Source organism: Lissotriton vulgaris, unplaced genomic scaffold (genome assembly GCF_964263255.1).
Source record: "Lissotriton vulgaris unplaced genomic scaffold, aLisVul1.2 SCAFFOLD_584, whole genome shotgun sequence".
Lineage (NCBI taxonomy): Eukaryota > Metazoa > Chordata > Amphibia > Caudata > Salamandridae > Lissotriton > Lissotriton vulgaris.
Window position 1 is genome coordinate 219,843 of NW_028247781.1, and position 20,823 is coordinate 240,665.

The 20,823-nt window shown below is 47.9% G+C and overlaps 1 protein-coding gene across 1 annotated transcript in view; it reads right to left on the reverse strand.

Moving 5' to 3' along the window:
- LOC147665045 (arf-GAP with coiled-coil, ANK repeat and PH domain-containing protein 3-like) overlaps positions 1-18,809 on the reverse strand; it is a 236,057-nt gene extending 217,248 nt beyond the window's left edge. Inside the window, exon 1 of the mRNA XM_086949796.1 lies at positions 18,111-18,809. Coding sequence (XP_086805922.1) covers positions 18,111-18,157 — 47 coding nt within the window. The 5' untranslated portion in view covers positions 18,158-18,809. The remainder of the gene's footprint in view (positions 1-18,110) is intronic.
- Positions 18,810-20,823: the final 2,014 nt, after the last annotated feature.

Sequence of the window (20,823 nt, forward strand, 5' to 3'; positions counted from 1 at the left end):
ACTCTTCCAAGCAAAGATCTCACTCCAGCACTCGGTGTTTATAAGGAGGCGGATAGGCCCCTAATTTGAGTAATCCAGTCACTGCGGGTAAACAGCAGCTTAGGTAGGGTGCCTAGTATGAATGGGAACTGTTCATCCAAAGAACATCAGTATAGTGGGTACACGACTAGGCTGTCCTCGTCCCGACAAGCCCAGAAGCTCTTTGGCAGAGACGGGGTCTATTTCCAACTCTCAACAGCAAGCCTGAAACATTACCCTGTAAATGCAAGGCAAGGAAGGCATAGAAAAAGAGACATCTAACTTGCTTTAAAATAACCTCATCAAATGTCCCATTTGTACTTTTAGTCAAAGAAAGGGCTGCAACTACAATGACGTTTGTTCCACTTAGTATAGCGCGGACCAGCTCATCTCACCTCAAAGAAAGAGGAGGGCGACTATGAGTGTTAATGTCTATTTTCAGGATTCCTTCTACTCTATCAGGACAAAGACCACTCCCACACCTCCCCCCGCCCCCGCCTGCCTCGCAGATATTGATCACGCTTAATGGAAGCACTGGGGGTTGGTTATCTGTCACATTCCCTAAGCTTCAAACAGGAAAAACATTATGATTGGGAAAGGGTGGAGAAGAGCCATGCCAGAGGATTACAGCTAAACACCATCAGCCTGGCACAATATACACAACCCAAACCCTAACCCAGAGCCCTGGCAAAGATGTCAAGAGGATGTCTTACCCCATCTCTACAATGTCCACCAGGCACACTTCCAGACGCACATGAAGAGTCAAACCTAGGGAGCCCTGCAGACAACCATATTTCAACATTATTATATGCTCAGTAAGTGAGGTACGCCGGAGTAGCTTCCAGATTAATACTTAGCGGTGTGCGAAAATTGCACTTTTGTTACAGAATGTGGTTTGCCAGTATCTTGTGCGACTTTTTTTTTTTTTTACACAATTACATCATCACACAAAAAAAATCTTTTGCGATACCAACAGGAGACTGGTTTGAGGAGTAAATGTCTCTTCAAAACGTCTCTTGAAGAGACATTTTCTACACAAACCAGTTTCCTGAGGTCAAAATATACATTATATTTAAAAAAATGTTTAACTTTAGCATAATGTGAAATTCGGGCATTTCACAAACATTAAATTCAATTTCACCACCAGTCCTGCAATATAGTCCTTCCCTGAGACGCATCTGCTAAAAACAGAATGTGACACCTTCCAGGCCTGTGCCGAAAGGGTGAATGCCAACCAATAAATGGAAACATTACAGAATGGTCAAAAGAGTCCACATATCAGAGGCTCCAAATGGGGTTTAATGGACTCCCTATCGGTCGAGCGAGGTGTGTCATTTAAGGCTTTCCCTGACGAGTATCGGATTCCTCCTCAGTTATGTTGTTCTTTCTGTGGCGACGCACAGGTTCTATCGCTACTCCTCTTGAATGTAAGTGGATCTGCCCAAACCCCTGCGAGAAAGGCCAGGGCCAGTGCTTAATTTGAGCCGGAGCTTTCCGGTGCTCAGCACCACCACCTAATCATCAGCACCGGAGCTTATAGCACCAATTAATGGCACACTCAATTGGAAGGCAGGCAATTTTCCCCATAATCACCGAATGTTGAGCCACGCCGAGACAAGAACCCGGTTCCCCAGCTATGAAATCGGCAGATCTAGCCATTCGGTCAAGTCCTTTCCAGAATAATAAGTGCTGGTGCTCTGGTCAGAAGGCAGTTTGCACCAGCACATTTCTCCTGTTAGTGCTGCCTTCTGAGGAGGGCCCGGCACTTTTTATATTACAAATTAACCACTGCTACTACCTATGGTTAAACAGCCTCAGAGGCATGGGACCTAGACCCAGCAAGGAAAATGGCCTCCTTCACTGCTGTATGGCTACTAAAATACAGCAATGATCATGGTTCAGTGGGCCCCCCTCCAGGTCCCTGCGCCACTGAACCTGCTGCACCTCAGTACAGGCTTGGGAACGAGCTGGTGCCCTAGTGTGATGCACTGCATAGTGTGCAGAGCACATGGAGAGCAGCTACTCTCCTCACCTCCAGCAGCATACTACTACGAAGCCAGAGTCAATAGCAGACCCATACTCTGGCTGCGTTGCGTAGTCGGCATGCGAATCAGCCAGAACCGGTATTTCCAGATGTCTGTGTGCTGTGATTTGACACTGTGCAAGTCTGCACAGGGCGGATGTTTGGTAAGGAGGTGGCACATAGAAGTGGTAATATTGCACACAGAAGTGGTGATATTTCACCATCTAAAAAACACTTAAGTGAGGCGTGCTTCGTCACTCCGGCTTCATCGCCAGGCAGGCTGCTTTTGTCATAGGTGGATGTTCCACTGGGAAGCACCGGAGGAAGTGAATTAACTTGCATATATGCCTTTATACTTGCATTTTTATAATGAAAATGCCAATGCTTATGTATGCCGCAATGTGGTAGTCCTATTTTATTAATCATTGTGATTTGGTTGTTCTATTAGTTTAAAGATACCGTTAATGCCTTAGAAACATTGCAGATTTACAAGCTGTTAAGGAAAAGTTATAGTTCTGTAATTCCATGTTGTACACTGCTCATTTCTGCTGAATTGTACTAGTAAAGGATAGCCTCGTTCTGAAGTTTGAACAAGGAAGTGAGGATTTTAGAAAACTGCAGATTCAGCTCCTGTTCGCGTTAACTTTCTTTTTCACCAAAGGTCTTCTCACTTTCCTTCCCACAAGAAGATCCCGGAACCTGCTCATCGGCAGGTATCTACAAGTTTCTATTTTGTCATGTGTACGCGTCATGTGTAAATTGTATTAAATAAACTCAAAAATGTATTGCTTTTAGCATTACATGCTCCAACTCATCAAGGGCGAAACTCTGGTACGTTGAAATGGCAATTGCCTTGCTTCGGTTTTTTAATTGCTTTCTGGCTATTTTGCATTAAACGCATGTTAGACTTCTTTGCGTTACCCCGAGCGTTGCGTTTTTTTAAACAAACACTGATCTTCAAAACTAAAGAGATCTGATCTACAAAGAATAATCCACAGAGCAAGAAAGATGTAATATAAGAGGCCCAGACATATATATAATAATTAGGGCTCCAGGTATTATGGTATTTCTTTTTTTTACATTTCCGTCTGTATTTATCCATGTTTATTTTTTGGTCACTCTCATTAGTATTCATCCATATTTATTTTGTGTTTTGAGGATAAATGGAGCTGTACAATGGTATATTTCCACATTTATTTAACTCTTGAATGTGCACTCATACATGGATGTCTATCATGATTTAGCAAATTAAGCAACCACGTATATCAAAACACTACACTCACAGGTAAATATTAGTATTATACTACAAATATATGTTAACATATGACTGTATGTAACAATATCGCATCTGTTTTTTTTTTAACTCTACATGCTGTGTGTCTGCTCAGCTCATGCCTGGAAGACAGCATGGAGAGTCTCAACAAGCATGCTTCATCATTGGAGTACATCCAGATCTGCTGCGGATCGAGGCGTGCTGCAACCAAACGAATACACGAGAGAACTGTAAAGATAGCGTCAATGATAAACACTGTAGTTGGTGAGGGGAGTGGGAGGGATGTGCTAACAGGTTAAAAATGTCTGACTAGTAGGACTCTTACTTTATTCCTGCCTCTAGTCGGGATAGTTAAAAATCAGGGGTTGCTGTTTGAATGTAATGTATTGCGATTTATATAGCACACGTATCACCCGAAGGCATCAAGGCGCTTGCCTTGGGAACCCGTCCTGGTATTCCCCTGTGAGATATCCCCAGCAGGGTATCCACAAGGTGAAAGCCAGGCATCCCGCCGCGAGGGGCCGTAGTGGAGATTAAGCAAGCTATTGCCCAGAGTCACAGAGTGTGAACCCGTGAGTCGAGTAGGCACCGGAACGAGAATTATCGAGTCCGTGGAATTTTTGAGCCCAAGACCCGCCGAGGCGGGGAATTGAACCCTGGTCCAGGGCCGATCTCAGCTTCCGGGTCTGCCGCCTCTAACCCCTGAGCCACACTTCTCCAGAGGTAATTATTTTAATTCTTCAAGGTGGTCAACATGTTTCGAGCCTTTCCCCTAATGGCTCTTCTTCAGGACCGATAGGCAACCTGTTCCTACTGGTGCCACTCCCTGCTGTCCTCTAATAGGATCACTTAATTATGCATGCCATGCGCAATTCACATAACATACATACGATTGGTTAAGCAATTACCTCTTCAAACAGCAACCCATGATTTTAACAATACCGACTAGAGGCAGGACTCAAGTAAGAGTCCTACTAGTCAGGCATTTTAACCTGTTAGCACATCCCTCCCACTCCCCTCACTAACTTCAGTCTTTATCATAAACGCTATCTTTACAGTGCTCCCGCTTATTTGTTTGGTCATATCATGCCTCGATCCGCAGCGGATCGGGAAGAACTCCAATGATGAAGCATGCCACCAAGCGGCAACCCTGGTGGGTGAGGGATCTCTAGGGAAAACAAAGTTTTCCTGATTTTTTCCATCACGGTGGAGAGTTTTGTTTCTTCTCCCCTCTTGAATGAGTTTTCTATTTGTTGAGTACATAGTTACAAGGAGGGTAAACCCAGTTTTTCCTCCTTCTCCCCCCTATATTTTGGATAAGAGTCTCAACAAGCACCATTTTCAGTATTTTCCTGCTTTTTAAAATAAATACAGACAGGAAAAATTGTTTTCTATCTCTAAAAATCAGTTACAATGGAAAACTGGAAATCTTAATGAGAATGCACAGAAAGATATATATACAGTAATGCCATCCTATTATGTAGGTTTTTGATACACATAAGCCCTCATTATGAGTGGGGCAATAAATTCTAATAGGAGCAGTAACTCCTGTTACCACTCATTTCAGAATTATACGTTTTGTGATAAATATTGGTAGGTGAAGCCTGGTAATATTGATTATTTTGGGGGGAAATGCCCAGTAAGTATAGCACCAAGCAGATTTTGGTGCAATAAGCAGCAAAATATGTATGCTATTCCCAAAAAACTTGTGATAGACAATAATTATTGCATCTGATAAATACCAAAACCCATCAGCGTCAATTTTTATTAGGTATCTTAATTATCACATCCCATAGTATCCAATTTACAATAAGGGCCACAGAGGAGCACACACACTGGGACTGCTCTACCTGTGAATATTCTCATGCATTGAAAATAATGTATAGCAACATATCAATACCAACTATTATAACATATTAATGTGAAGTCTGCACAGACAAGCAATTTGAACACCAATTCTCATATTCTTTTATTCACTCATTTATTCATAAAGAGCAAAAACTGTCTCCCTGACACATCAAGAAGCTGGGAGAGGAAACCCTTACAAAAGGAGGCAAGGGAGAGGGAGTAAGATCAGCAAAATAGGCAGAGTTTTTTTGTTTTTTTGCGAACAGTAAATAACGGTTCTGGAGTTTGGAGCCCAAGCCTTGAAAGGCTCTGCCTCTGCTGTGTTCCTTCTTGTAGCGTGAACATCCAGGTGGGAGAGCCAACTAGCTCTTGGGTTCTTAAGAGGCATGGATGTAAAACAGTTGAGAAAATATTAAAAGTTCCTGTTGGTAGAGGAACTAGTGAATCAAGCACAAAGCCTTAAACGGAATGTGTTGCGTAGTTTATTTCGTACATAGAGATGTGATCAAATTTACACACACCAGTAGCCAGCAAGACCATCATGTCAAGTAATTCTTAGGAAAGTACACACAGTGAGGATGTCGTATAATTAGCTGTGTGAATACACACAGTGTACTTACTGTACAGAAAGGTGCATGTAAGGGCAATACAACACCATCAGGGTTTCTGAAACAATGACTTGTGAATAGGACAGATCACACTGGGAGGTTGTTCAAACGTTCAGTAAGGAGACCTATAGAATGAACTATAAAAGAGTGTACAGCAATGCTGCTGTACCACTGAGGACTCTGGCAAATATAAATAATGAAAGGAAGTACACAGGGAGAGATGATTTACCTTTGAGTGGTAGGACAGGCGTAGCGTGATGCACACCGACAATGCATTATCATCAAGGTCTTTGATTCATAAATAATGTATGGAAATTATTCAGGATGAAAATTTCCTACCATCAAAAACTCAGAAACATAGAGAAAAAAGTTACTGTAATATGTGTCAAATGATGCTCTTCTACTGTCGGGGGTTCTGGCAGAGGGGATATAGAGCCCCAACCCGCCCACCCACTGTGGTTTAGAGTGTACATGCAAGAAGCGAAGTAACATCTACAGTTCGCCCACTGGTTGCTGTAAAATTGCATAATTCCTATGATGCTAGTTATAATACAAGGATACACACATCATCACCCTGTGCTTAACCCTCTTTCAAATGATTGACCTTTTGCTCTTTTGGTGTCATCTTGATACAAGACAGGTGGAATAAACGTGGGCACTTTACTGGGAAAATAAACCTGCCAGTAATGCATTATGTAACTGGTTGCATACATGGCAATTAAGCTGTTTAATGTAAGTCACTTAAACACAAAAGCTCCTTGCCAGCGTTGGAAAGTGATTTTCTAGAAGGAAAGAGTTGAGAAGAGAGGTGAAATGCCAAAGATCCATTTCTTTGCTTAAGCAGCAGTTGATATGTGGCTGCATAACTAGACTACCTATGCAATGGTCTTATTTTATGCAAGTAGCGATGTTTTATTTATTATTTATTATTATTATTTATTTATTAAAAACACTTATAAAGCGCGAACGAAGGCCCTAGGGCATCTCGGCGCTGAAGTCTCTGCAGTGTTTAACCAACAAGGGGAGCTAGAGTTTATTTGATTAAAAAGCCAGGTCTTAAGTTGCTTGCGAAAAGACCAGAGGGAGGTACTCGTTTTAATCGAGTGTGGCAGGGTGTTCCGGAGTTTCGGTGCGGCTACAAGGAATCTTCTGTCTCCCCACGCGACAGATTTGGTGCGTGGTACCACCAGTTCATGTGAGCTGGATGAACGTAGCGTTCTGGAGGGACAGTAGGGAATGAGATTTTGGGTGAAAAATGCAGGTCCGACATGTCACATCTACCGGCCACCCACTCCACCACTGAACATCATAAGAATATTTCAAGCCATAAAGAACTTTATTTACAATATTTTTTTTTGTATCTGACAAATTTGACTCTGCCCCGCCCTGCGTGCAGCACTGGGACACATGTTTCCGCCTTCAGACGCTGGCTCCCTTTACTGTGGGTGAATTTGCTTCTAAACATCCCCTTAAAAAAAGTCCATTTCAGTGCCAGGACTGGTAGGCCAACCCCTGCTTTCATTTCATTGTCGGGATGCGTAAATGATGAACCTTTTTGTGTAAACATACGCAAGACACTTTTCAGAGGGTGTTTTTTTTATAAAATACTTTTTAATAGTTTTGCACTTTCAGTGCCTAATGCACATATTTGCAGAAAATAATTAAATAAAAAGTGTTGCTAGCTTTCCAAGTAACATTGGACTTATGCACAACTGGAGGGTCAAATATTGTGCTGGGCTGGCTAAATGATGTCTAAAGAAAAGGCAAAGTTCACAGTGAAATGTTACACATACAGTTGAAGTACTAGGTAACTCCATTGTCATTTTAACACATATTGAAATAGTCTGGGCAAAGGTTTCACCTCATAAGTACCAATGTCTACACTGGAGTACAGCAATCAGCATGAAAAAGGTGAACAGTAACATTTGCAAATGGTCTGCCATTAGATGGCACCCCAAGCGTTGTAATTTTTATGGACTTTTGAAGCATTTGATGTGTAAGCACTTTTTTTTATTGAATGCTGCAAATTTTGGTGCAGGTCATAAATTATGAAGCAACTGTAGTAAATCCATAATTATACGGAGAATGCTGTGGCTGCAAAATCACATAACTCCTGTGATTCTACTTATAATACAGGATATATATACGCATAATTTTCCGTCACTTAGTTCCTTCCTCCTTCACATCTCTCCTTTCCATCCTACTTGCTTGCAGGCGGCGTAAAGCGCTATAAAACACCTAAGTTAATATGTCTCTCCCATTTTAAACAGTGCTGTAACGTAAAATGAAGCTGCACTCCTACAGGATGTAAAGAGCAATCCTGGTGGCTCCATGTCTCACAGATATTCGTTGGCCTTGGTCAGAATGTGAACCCCTGCAGCGTTTGGGCACTTGTGCTCCGTTGTGCCTCCCTCGCACCCCTGGCTATATAGGAAAGCGCACTCAAAGGGGCCCATTAGGATGGTGGGCGGACTTCCGTCCGCCCGCCACCCGAGCGGTGCTGGGACTGGCCGCCAGTGGTGCAGCGGTCCCACCCCGGTGATCAGGATGCTACCGCCACCATGGCGGTGGCATCCTCCATTCCTAGCATTGTGGCAGACGGTGCTCACAGCACCGACCGCCACAATGCTGGGAATGCACTGCATGCATTGCCATGCACAAGGTGACAGGCACCGCGAGGTGCCTGGCACCATGTCCATAACAATGCAGGGGGTACCTATACCCCCCATGTGCACCCCCCAACCCCCATACCCTGGGGGCCGCAAGGGACCCCCAAATGCAAAATCGGCATGCCTTTCCGTGGCGGCAACTCCGCCATGCTAATATGCATGGCGGTGTCTAGCAGACACCCCCACCATATTAAACTCTTTTCTGCCTGGTGACTTGTCGACAGGGCAAAAAAGCGGAGGATGGTCTTCCTGTCCGCCGCCTTAACCCCCGCCATACTAATATGGCGGGGGGGGGGGGTAAATGGGTGGCGGGCGGGGAAAGATGTAGGGCGGACCGCCTCCGCCATGCCGGTGGTGGCGATCCGCCCTACATCGTAATGGGCCCCAAAGTCTTCTCCACTATGCTTTAATCCTGCACAGTTTACATGGCGTCTTTCAAAGGCCGGGACTTCCCCCAACCCTGACGCGTCTATCAAGCGCCCAAAAGCACCGCGCAGCTCTACTTCCAGTCGGGAGGTTCTCTTGCTAATCTGTGCCTGAGGGACGGCCCGGCCCAGCAGCCCTCTCCTCCTCAGCAGTACAATCTCTGCTGAGATAGACAATGCGCGCGGGAGTGCAGGCCGCCATCTGTCGAGGCGCTGGGCTGCGCCGTGACGCAGAGACGCAGCGCCGCGTGCCCGCTGCCAGGGCGACGGTCCCCGCAGATTAATCACGGCTTTGTGTGTACGGGTGCCAGGGCGGCTGCCACCCTCCTAGGTTTAGATGTTCAGTCGTAGGCTTCGTTTGTAAAACGGTTGTTGTGTTTGGCGCTCCGCCGGCCGCACGAGTCTGTGCAGTGCCAGAGGACGGCGGTGACTGGGTGTCGCCCCTCCTCAGCCCGTCTCCTCCCCTCCAGTGGCAGAGGCCCTGCACCGACAGAGATAAGCTCTTCTCCATAGCGCCGGGGGCCTGCACCGACACACAGGGCCAGAGGACTGATCAGTGAGTCCTCTGGCCGGACACCTTCGAGCATAATTTAACTTTAAAGAGGTTTATTTATATACCGTGATGCTAAGCACATTGGTAAACTTATGCACCACACGAATGAAGCAACAACTGCACATCTACAAGCGTCGTTAAAATACAAATACTTTGCAGACTGTCCCGTGCTGTGGCCATGCTGATAACGAGCTGACGCCTGCCATAATCCGCCACGCGCAAACCACCACCGAACACCCATACTGGGGTCGCATTCGAGGAATCTGCGCTCTGGAAACGCCTCTAGGACAGTGCACCCTGGCATAATATCACTGCTGTATAATTACTGCTACTCATTGCATGTGCACAGGTTCAGACATAGGCTGTAGTGTGAATACACTGCCATAGTCCCCGCAGTGCATCCTCGCACACCATCCTGGAAGTATGCATTCTGGTACTATAAGGAGCGTGCATATCCGCAGTACGCCAAGAGCATACACCCTCGCAAAGCATCCTGTAAGTATGCATTATGGCAATGTAACTAAGGTGCATGTGCATTGGCAAAGTACCCTAGAAGTATACCCTCTTGCTCTTAGCATTCTGGAAGTATGCATCATGGCAATGTAACCATGGTGCATGTGCATTGGCAAAGTACCCTAGGAGCATACTTTCTTGCTCTTAGCATTCTGGAAGTATGCATCATGACAGTGTAACCATAGTGCGTGCATACTGGCAAAGTACGCTAGGAGCATACACCCTCGCGTAGCATCCTGTAAGTATGCATCATGGCAATGTAACCATGGTGCACGTGTACTGGCAAAGTACCCTAGGAGCATACCCCATTGCATAGTATACGGTAGGTATGCATCATGACTGTGTAACCATGGTGCATGTGCACTGGCAAAATACCCTAGGAGCATACACCCTCGAGTAACGTTCTAGAAGTATGTGCATTCTGGCACTATAACCATAGTGCGTGCATACTGGCAAAGTACGCTAGGAGCATACACCCTCGCGTAGCATCCTGTAAGTATGCATCATGGCAATGTAACCATGGTGCACGTGTACTGGCAAAGTACCCTAGGAGCATACCCCATTGCATAGTATACGGTAGGTATGCATCATGACTGTGTAACCATGGTGCATGTGCACTGGCAAAATACCCTAGGAGCATACACCCTCGAGTAACGTTCTAGAAGTATGTGCATTCTGGCACTGTAACCATGGTGCATGCATACTGGCAAGGTACACTAGAAGCACACACCCTCGCGTAGCATCCCGCAAGTATGCATCATGGCAATGTAACTAAGGTGCATGTGCCCTGGCAAAGTACACTAGAAGCATACCCCCTTGCTCTTAGCATCCTGGAAGTATGCATCCTGGAAATGTAACCATAGTGTCTGCATATGGGCTTAGTGTACTAGGAGCATTCACCCTCGAGTAGCATCCTGGAAGTATGTGCGTTCTGGCATTGTAACTAAGGTGCATGTGCACTGGCAAAGTACACTAGGAGCATACACCGCCCAATAGCATCCTGTAAGTGTCCATCATGGCAATGTAACCATGGTGCGTGCATACTGGCAAAGTACACTTGGAGCATATATCGTCAAGTAGCATCCTGGAAGTATGCATCATGGCAATGCAACCAAGAAGCGTGCATACTGGAATAGTATCTCAGGAGCATACCCGTAGCATCCTGGAAGTATGTGCATTCTGGCACTTCTAGGTGCATGCGCACTAGAAATGTTCCCCTGGAGCATACACCCTGGCGTAGCATCCTGGAAGTATATGTGAATTATGGCAATATAACTTAGGGGCATGCGTATTGGCAAAGTACCCTAGGAACGTACAATCCTTGTGTATCTTGGAAGTATGCATTCTGGCATTGTAACTAAGATGCATGCGTTCTGGCAAAGTACCCTAGGAGCATACACCCTTGCGTAGCATACTGGAAGTATGCATCATGGCAATGTACCTGAGGTGCATGCATATTGGCTTAGTACCTTAGGAGCATACACCCATGCGTAGCATCCTTAAAGGCCGCATTCTGGCATAGTGTCCTAGGAACATACACCCCGACAGCGTACTGTTGAAGAAACCAACCTGGCATAGTATCACAGGAGTATGCACCCAGGTATATTATTTTCAAGGCACGCATTATGAAATACGATCCTAGGAGCATACCCCTTGGCTGAGTATCCTCACAACAAGCATCATGATATAGTATCCTATGAGCATGCAGTCTGGTATAGTACCTGTAATGCATAGATCCTGGCATAGCATCGTAGGAACATGTACCCAAGTATAGTATCCTGAGGCACGCCTTATGACATAGGGTACTGGAAGCATACACCGTAGGAGAGTATCCTCATAACATGCATCATGATATAGTATCCTACGAGCATACAGCCTGGTATAGTATCCTCGAGGCATGCATCCTGGCATAGTATCGTGGGTGACACACACTTTGGGAGAGTAACCTTAAAACAACCGTCATGATATAGTATCCCAGGAGCATCCACCCAGGTATAGTATCCTCGAGGCACGCCTTATGACATAGGATTCTAGAAGCACACAACCTGGGAGAGTACCTTCATAGCATGGATCATGATATAGTATCCCAGGAATGGTCTGCCTGGTATAGTATCCTCATAACATGCATCATGCTACAGTATCCCAGGAGGATACTGCCTGGAATAGTATCTTTGAGGCAGGCATCATAGGCAGCCAGACTAAAGGTGCATAGATAGCCCCTGCCCAAAGACAGGCCAGCCCCACAGGGCCCTGTAGGATGGATTCACGAGCACAGGAATCCATGCCAGATTTTCAGGATATCCGCATGTCTTACATTTGCATGCAGTGTATCATACAGAAAATTATTTACATAGCCTGTGACAATCCAAAAACTCTGGCAGGGCTCTGCCTGTTGCTGAACATCTCTGTAATTAACAACAGCAACGTCTGCTTCTCAGGGGGAATTAACGTGGCCGCCCAGGCACCAGTCAAAGAATGTGTGGGACTGCGGGGGTGACAGAAGCCGATGTAAAATGGGGAGTAAAACCGGCCTGGGTATCACACATAGATACAAAAGGCCAGGCTCCTTGTAGTTTCTCCTCACTGATAATTACCACTTATATAGCGCACAATCTGTCCTTAGTGGGGTATTGCAGCACGTTAAGTCGTCCAGAAATCTTGACGTTTCGATCGCAGACCGGACTCTGCTATTACTTTTAGGTTTTTTTTTGGGGGGGGGGGGGGGAGGGGTACCGAGGGGGGGATTGGATTTCAGAAACAAATGACTTCCATGTTTATTTGGTGCATAAGGACGAGCACTTCAGGAGCCTGTGTTCGACCTCGTGGTCACAGGTTCAAATCCCAGGGGGTCCACTCAGCCTATTATCCATCTGAGGTTGATAAAATGAGTACCATTAAGTTGGGTAACAATAAACATCTGTATTCAGCGCTAAGATGCCTATGGGTGAACGTGCGCGTCACAAATACACCTTATGTTAGTTTTATATCTGCGGCAAGTAGCTGGTGACAGTAAAAGAGGACTTACTGGCCCGTTAAGTGCATATCCAAGCTCTTTTTGGTGCTTGCTCAGAGCTCTGCTTCGTTGTAGTTTTTATATAGCGCGCACTCGACTCCAGGGTGTTACATCAGTTACATTACACAATGTTGCATTCGTTCACACAGGGAGGTTAAGGGCATGGTTTGAATCTTGTCGGACGCGCTACTCCTTCACAAACGTAATGGATATCCTCTCCTGTATTACAAGTTCCATAGGATATAACGGAATCGTTATTTGGTGGAGGTCTGTCACGTTTGATGGAGTAACCCAATCCCCAAACTCGTAACCAGGGCTTTAGTGATTTGGCCAGAATCACTGGATGTGGAGTTGACTCCCAAACTCGATCCTGTTCCCCAGTTCCAAAGTCGGCAGCTCTGGTCCTTGCGCCACATTCTCTCTCTTATCAGATTAATACGTTACTGCGGACTGAAAATATATTGGCATGCAATGACTGCAAATGGTTCGGATTTACAGAGGTTCGCCTGAAATATGACCTTGATCCAGACCTCCAGGACTGACACCAGAAGGAAGGCTAGAAAAGCTCGTGCAAGGTCAGCTGTCAATCAACTGGCTGGACTCTACCTCACTGATAACCTCTGACATCTCTCAGCTCACCCAAGGTACAACTGGTGAGCCAAATAAAAACACTGCCGACGACTTCCTGCTCTGGTATTACAAAGGAATTTCCGGAGTCTCCTTCCCTCCCAAAGCCCTACCCACCCCTCCTAAAGACATTGCACAACCACCCATCGTGGTGTCTGGACTGTCTGGGGATTTTCTGTTTCTGAGGACTGACGTAAGTTGTTTGTTTGATGTTCTCTAGCACCTCGCCTTGTGCCGCTTCTGGGCGCTGGGGGGTTAAAAGTCAGGTGGGAGCGTGGAGTCGCTTTCTGTAGCGTGCTGGAGAGGTTCACGCGGACGAAAAGTTACAGTACTGTGTTATCACCTGTTACGTCAGACTACAGCACAACTACGTCAGCATGCTCCTGTTTATATCCGAAACAACTGGTGTGACGTCTTCAGCACTCAGCTGTAGTGATTGAAACACTAGGGAGGCTACAATTACTCCAGCCCTCCGCGGCCAGAGAGCGAGCATCACTAGGAGGTGACAACCACTCCAGCCCCCACTTTTAAGAGACCCCTCAGCAATAGACGACAAACACTGCAGTCGATCTGTGAAATAACCTCATTATTAGGGGACCACTGATTCACCCCCTCACGTGCCACAAACACAAATGACCGGCAGGAAAGAACCATGTCCACACTCACCTGGGAGGACGCTCACGTCACTAAGTGGGGATATATAAATACTTCACTACTTACCTGTATGAATATCCACACACCGAGAAGATGATAATACCCCATCCCTTGCCTGTAAAGGTGTCACTATTGCTGGGAGGTGACGACGACCCCAGCACTTAAGTGTGCACGAGAGCAGCCCACACCACTATGGGTAACACCACAGACAGCTCTTAATTGCAATATAATTTACATACATTAGAGCAGGTAATCTCAAGTTGAGAGCATGATTTGGAAGACACGCCCACTCCATTCGTTCCCTGTGGCATGCACTCATCCGTGAGGAGGAGCTGGTGTAGGGCAGGAGGTTAAGAGCTCACATCCCTCGTAAGAACAAGTCCTACAGCTCTGACCCTACTATGGGGCAGAATGTAGCGCGTCTCCCACTCTAGGCGCCACAGGCAGAACATCACACTTGCTGGATGGGCATGCGAGGGTGGGAGGGGTAGGGGGGAATAAAAGGGCAGCATGAAAACAGAGCATTCCAATCCCGCTAACACCTGAACAGGCCCCACCTCTCCTTCAAGGGTGCCCCTGTTCACCGTGGGTGCCAATGGCAGAAACCACCAAGAGAACAAGGTTACAATAGAAAATGTGAATTAACCTGACAGCATTTCTATACAAGTGCCAATTGAACACAATTTGCAGACAGGTCCAGAAAGGACGTAAACAGCACGTTACGTTGCTACGTCTACATGCTGTACTATAAAGTCAATACTCCTTCCTGTGCGCATTATAATCACCCCCCCAGCCAGCAGCACACCCCCTCTTCCTTGCACACACAGAGGTGGCAGGTATTCCCATCACTCCGCCAAGGATAGGGTACAGTGCACAGTGCACTAACTGAGTGGAGTCACACTCTGGAGCCTGGTGCAAGGCCGGCAGGTGCTCTGTCCGAGTGACCAATAAACAAGAGAGTTCCATGAGCAGGTCCTGGGGCGGGATGCCCCCCCACTCCCTCCACCTTCCCATCTCCGACAGAAGAACAAAGGCGCTGTGATTAGTGATTATAAGTCTCCCAAACCGATCCAGACAGATCGATTTACAATAGCAATCCCTTTACTGACCGGTTGCACCACCTGCCCCTCCCTAACTCCCCCCCCCCACACACACACACATATATATAAACCTCCCATGCATACACTGTCTGTTTGGTGGTATGCTGGTGGCCAGAACTTTAGGCAGACAGGACTGGTATGTGAAGAGAAGGGGTCTCAGGCAGGTCAATGAATGGTTGTGTACATGGAAGGGGTCTCAGACAGGACAAGGATAGGTTGTGTACATGGAAGGGGTCTCAGACAGGACAAGGATAGGTTGTGTACATTGAAGGGGTCTCAGACAGGCCATGGGTTAGTTGTGTAAATGGAAGGGGTCCCAGACAGGCCACTGGGTTGGTATGTGAAGGTAAAGGGTCACAGACAGGGCCCTGATAGGGTGTGTGGTTGCGCTCAGACGAGACGCACCTGCCTTGTGACAGGCTGTGCACCAGGTGTGTTCCGCGCACACAGCAGGAGTGGCTGGCCTCAGAAAAAGTGTACACAGGGTGTGTTACTGAGCACAGAGCAGGCTTGGCTGGCCCCAGACAGGCTGTACAGTGGGTGTTACTGAGCACTTGGCAGGCACAGCTTAGTCCAGAAAGGCAGTGGACTTGGTGTGTGGTTGTGCTCAGAGCAGGCATGGTTGGCTGAGGGTAGTGTGCTCCAGGTGTGCGACTCAGCACTGAGCAGACATACCTGGCGAATGTTAGTGTTCAAATCTGGCATTGCTGGCTGCGGACAGGCTGTGCACCATGTCTGTTATTGAGCACAGGACAGGTATGGCTGGCCGCAGACAGGCTGTGCATCGGGTTTGTTATTGAGCACATAGCAGGCATGGTTTGCCACAGTTAGGTGTGGTTGTGATCAGAGCAGGCATGTCTGATCTCAGACAGGCTGTGCATAGGGTGTGTTTATAGAGACCTAGCAGGCATGGCTGGCCTCAGACAGGTAATGGGTGTGCTCAGACAGGCTGTGCATAGGGTGTGTTTATAGAGACCTAGCAGGCATGGCTGGCCTCAGACAGGTAATGGGTGTGCTCAGACAGGCTGTGCATAGGGTGTGTTTATAGAGACCTAGCAGGCATGTCTGGCCTCAGACAGGCTGTGCATAGGGTGTGTTATTGAGCACCTAAGAGGCATGTCTGCCCTCAGACAGGCTGTGCATCGGGCGTGTTATTGAGCACATAGCAGGCATGGTTGGCCTCAGACAGGCAGTGGTTGTGCTCAGAGCAGGCATGGCTGACCACCGACAGCTCAAGGACAGAGTGTGTGGCACAGCAAATCATCCCTCTCTGTCACCCTCTTCCCTCTTTCATCAAGCTGGTGTTTCACTACAACCCACCCCCGCCTGCCCCGCCCCCAACCCGTACACTGTCTGCAGCTGGAGCAGGGAGCTGCCCTCACGCACTGCCTATTGTACACCAAGGGTATCCCATTCACACGGCAGCCCCCCTCCCCCAACAGTACAGCAGACTCCCTGGTTTAAGTGCATTACTATTCTTAAGATACTCCTTCGTGGATAAAAACGGGCCCCCTCCTGCGTGCACCGGGGTTTAGGTCAATGGAGCTAAGCTTGGTCAATGACCGAACAAAATGGCAAAATGATATGTCCCTGCAACCGCACAAGGCCGTAGAAGCTACGAGGTACGAAAAAGACAAAATGTACCCGCAATATGCAAAGTACAGTTCGAACGCATCGCTGTATATTGGGGGGATGTACTTGCAATAAAGACAATCAATCACCCGTAACAACGAACCCACCCCGACCCGCCCTTATCAACGCAGATCCGATGGAGAGGGCCAGGCACACAACCCGACCAAGGGTCGCCTGGGAAACCAGATCCAGCCACGGCTCAGGAGTCCTCTGTCCGCAGACAGGGTGCACTCCAGGAGGCGAGTCCGTGCAATGGGACGACGCTGCCAACCAGCGGCCCACAGCCCTTGAGGGCCCTCCTCTGCTCAAGAGATCCCCGAGAATGCGGGATCCGGCAAGGAGATCCACTGCCTGCATCCAGGAGGCCAGTCTTGCAGCTAGAGGATCCAGGGTATATCAAGCACGCACGGGATCCACCGTCCCTCAAGGGCTGGAGGGATGTACTACCGCCGCAGTGACCAATCACCGTGCCAGGCGATCCACTGCCCCAGAAGGACTCGCATACTACACTGGGAATCTACCCCCTCCCTCCATTCACCTATCATAGAGCCAAATACCCACTGCCCTTGAATGACCCACCTCTTATCAGAGAAAACTACCATCACTCCCACCCCCACTCTCCTCCAACCTGGGACACACTATCCCTCAAGCCCACCCTATTACTCAGACTGGTCCATCCTCCAATCAGGGGACTAAAGACCCCCCCCCCCCCAAACAAGGGGGACCAATTTGTCCTCAAGAAAGCATGCTCCAATTTGAGAGACAACTATCACTTAAAAAGACCCCCTCCACCGAGAGATCTACTTTCCCACATGGACCCACTGAGTGATCTACTGCTCGCCCAAGGGCACCCTAACCTCAGGCAAATTTACTCCCGGCACACTCACTCCCCTGAACTAGAAGACACGATCACCAGTACCCCAGACAGGAGATCGATCCCGATCAAAAAAAAAAACCTTTACACTCAGATGATCCGCTTCCCATCAGGGCCCCTCCCCTGATCAGCAGGATCTAATCAACTTGGAGAGCCACCCCTGGTGCGGGGGTCCACGTCCATTTGATAACCCACATCGAGTTGGAAGAACCACACCCCCTGTGGGATCTACTGCCAGCCCCGGTCCTGAGAGTCTATCCGACACCACCATCCCGCTTACCGGAATCTCGGGGAATCCTTTATACATTCTTCAAAATCCACCGTCATGGTTTCGGTTCGACCTCTCAGCCGCGGCTACTGGAAACCAAGCATCGTCTGCCGAGATCCAGGGGGAGGGTGCGGGATCCGTGATGGAGATGGGATCCAGATAGGATCCGTGGTTCAAAGATCCAGACGGAAATGGTGAGGGATCTTCGCTGCAGAGGTCTGGAGGGAGGAGGGCAAAAAAAAGGATAGATGCGAAGAGATAATGACTGCAGAGCACTAGGGGCGGAGGCAGGGGATCTGGGTTGCAGAGATCCAGTCGATCGCTGTATTTAGAGATCCGGGAGATCCCCCGCGCAGAGTTCCAAAAAGCAGAGGATATTAGAGCGGAAAAGGGAGTCAGAGATCCAGAAGGGAGGGGCTGCAGTAATCCTGAACGGAAGGGATCATCAGGAAGAGCAGGGATCCAGTGGCACATGGGGTGCCGGGATCCACCATGGGCTGGATAGTCGTCCTCGGCGCTGGACTGCAGATGCCGCCGGGTCCGCGCTGCTCTCCGGTCTGAGGAGATCCCGCCTCGTCTGTGCAGACTCCGCCTGACGCGCGGCTCCCGCTCCAGTGCCGTGAGCTCCAGACGCTCCCTGTCAGGCTCCAACCACTGAGAGCCGCTCAGCCCAGCCCTGCCGGCCTGTCACACTGAGGAGCGTCTGCAAAGTGCCAGCCGGGATTCCAGGGGGCGTCGGCAAACTACCAGCCTTCGGCCCAGGGAGCGTCTGCAATCTACTAGGCTCGAGCCCAGAGATCGTCTGCAAACTACCAACCCGATGCCTCTGTTAGACGTCACTCCGTCTGATTTACAGGCTCCGCTGCAGTGATTGCTCGCTCGTGGGAGCAGGCTATTGCACAGGCTGCGCTGCAGAGAGTGTAGACTTCCAGGGGCCCATGAGCATAGACAGTGCTCATTCAGAGTACAAAAGCACATGTGGATAAACTAGGGCGAGGGGCAGAATGAGAAATGTGGGACCCCTGATCTGAAACACAGACTGCCAAGCTCTCAATTAGCTCTAAATTGGATATTCAGCCAGTCCCGCCTACAGCTGGGCTTTCTGGCCCACGCAGTGTTTAAACATTTCAGATCCCCCAAGTACGGGTAGAAGAATACACAGTTTAGACGTGTTAAAGCACCAGGGCTGGACGTGGGCCCGACCGTGACCCGATAGATAGACCATTCAACTGGAGAGCCAGGAGGCGTAAGCAGATGAAACCAGAGACGGCCAGGGGCGGTCTACAAACTGACAGCACCGCACGTTTTTCAAATGATAACCACCGGAATGATGCACAGGGATGGGCCTTCGGCACCCCATCCAAAGGCCACAGCAACTGATCATAGCCGCACACAGGCTCTAAACGACCACATCCTCACTACAGGCTGCAAGGCCGGTAGAAGCTCTGGGACGGGGTGACATTGACCAGTCACCACAGCCCCTTCCCAGTCTGCTGGGAAAGAGGCCAGTTTCTCCAGGCGCAGAGAAACCCCCAGCGAAATACCATATCCCGCGTCTCACCCACAGGCTGCAGTGCCCAGATGCCAGATGTTTAGCCAAGGGAGCATCTGCAAACGCACACCAGAGCGTTTTGTTCACTCGCAATAGCAGCTTGCGTGACCAGGGACAGTCTGTAAATTACCACCTCCGACCCTCAAACATAGCCTATATAGCTTTATGGATAGACAGGGGCCGTCTCCAAGCTCCCGACCCCACGATCGAAATTGCAGGCTGCAGAAACTACACATTTCTTGACACAGTGGGGAAATTACCATACACAGGATGTTGCTTAGGGCAGAAAAGATACACTTGCCAGCATTCAGTAAATTAACAGATACGCGCCACATTCAGGCTGGAGAGTTACTGATACGATGTCCCAAAACAGACTAGAATCTACCATCCCCGCCCCCGTAACAAAGTGCAGAATATAGAAAACCACGGAACAGGTCACAAAATAACATTTCAACTTCTCGCAACCTGTCACTGATCCCTTTAGAACGAAGGGGGCACCTGGGTCAAGTAAACAACTTTATCAGACGACCCACTGTTACAAGCAACGCAGTGGTCTAGTACAAGGGTTTAGTTTATCAAGCAAATGCATTTTGGGAAATGTAGTTCTGGTTCTCTTTATTTAAGCTAACGCAAACAACGACCTGTAAAAGAAAAGTCACCAACTTAAGCATTTGCATGATTGGTGAAATGCAGTAATCTGGTACCTTAAAAGTTATAATACCTAAGCACGTATTTTTCGTTGCTTGCTAAGAACTTGCTGACACCCAAGGACCAAGACACAGGAAACTTCAAAAGCAGCGATTAATGGTACAGAAAGGAGGGAACAAAAGTGTGAGGGAGAAAGGAGAGCATGACAGCTCTGAGTTGGCACATTGTCTACAGCAGGTTTAAGGGATTCATTTGCGTGGTTTACAAAAAGGAGAAAAACAAGGCAGGAGAGAGCAGAAGAGGGAAGGGTGTAGAAAGCAGTCAGTTGGCAATCAGAAGAATCATTTATGACCAGGGCCATTGCATCTACACAACAATAAAAGGTTGAAATATGCAGCAGGGTGTTCAAAAGCATGCAGCAAGAAAAGGTATATATTTCGTGGAATGTGACACTAATATTTTGTTATTTTAACATTTGTACATATATTAATTCTGATAAAGTGGTGCTTCATTAGTAGGGCTGGA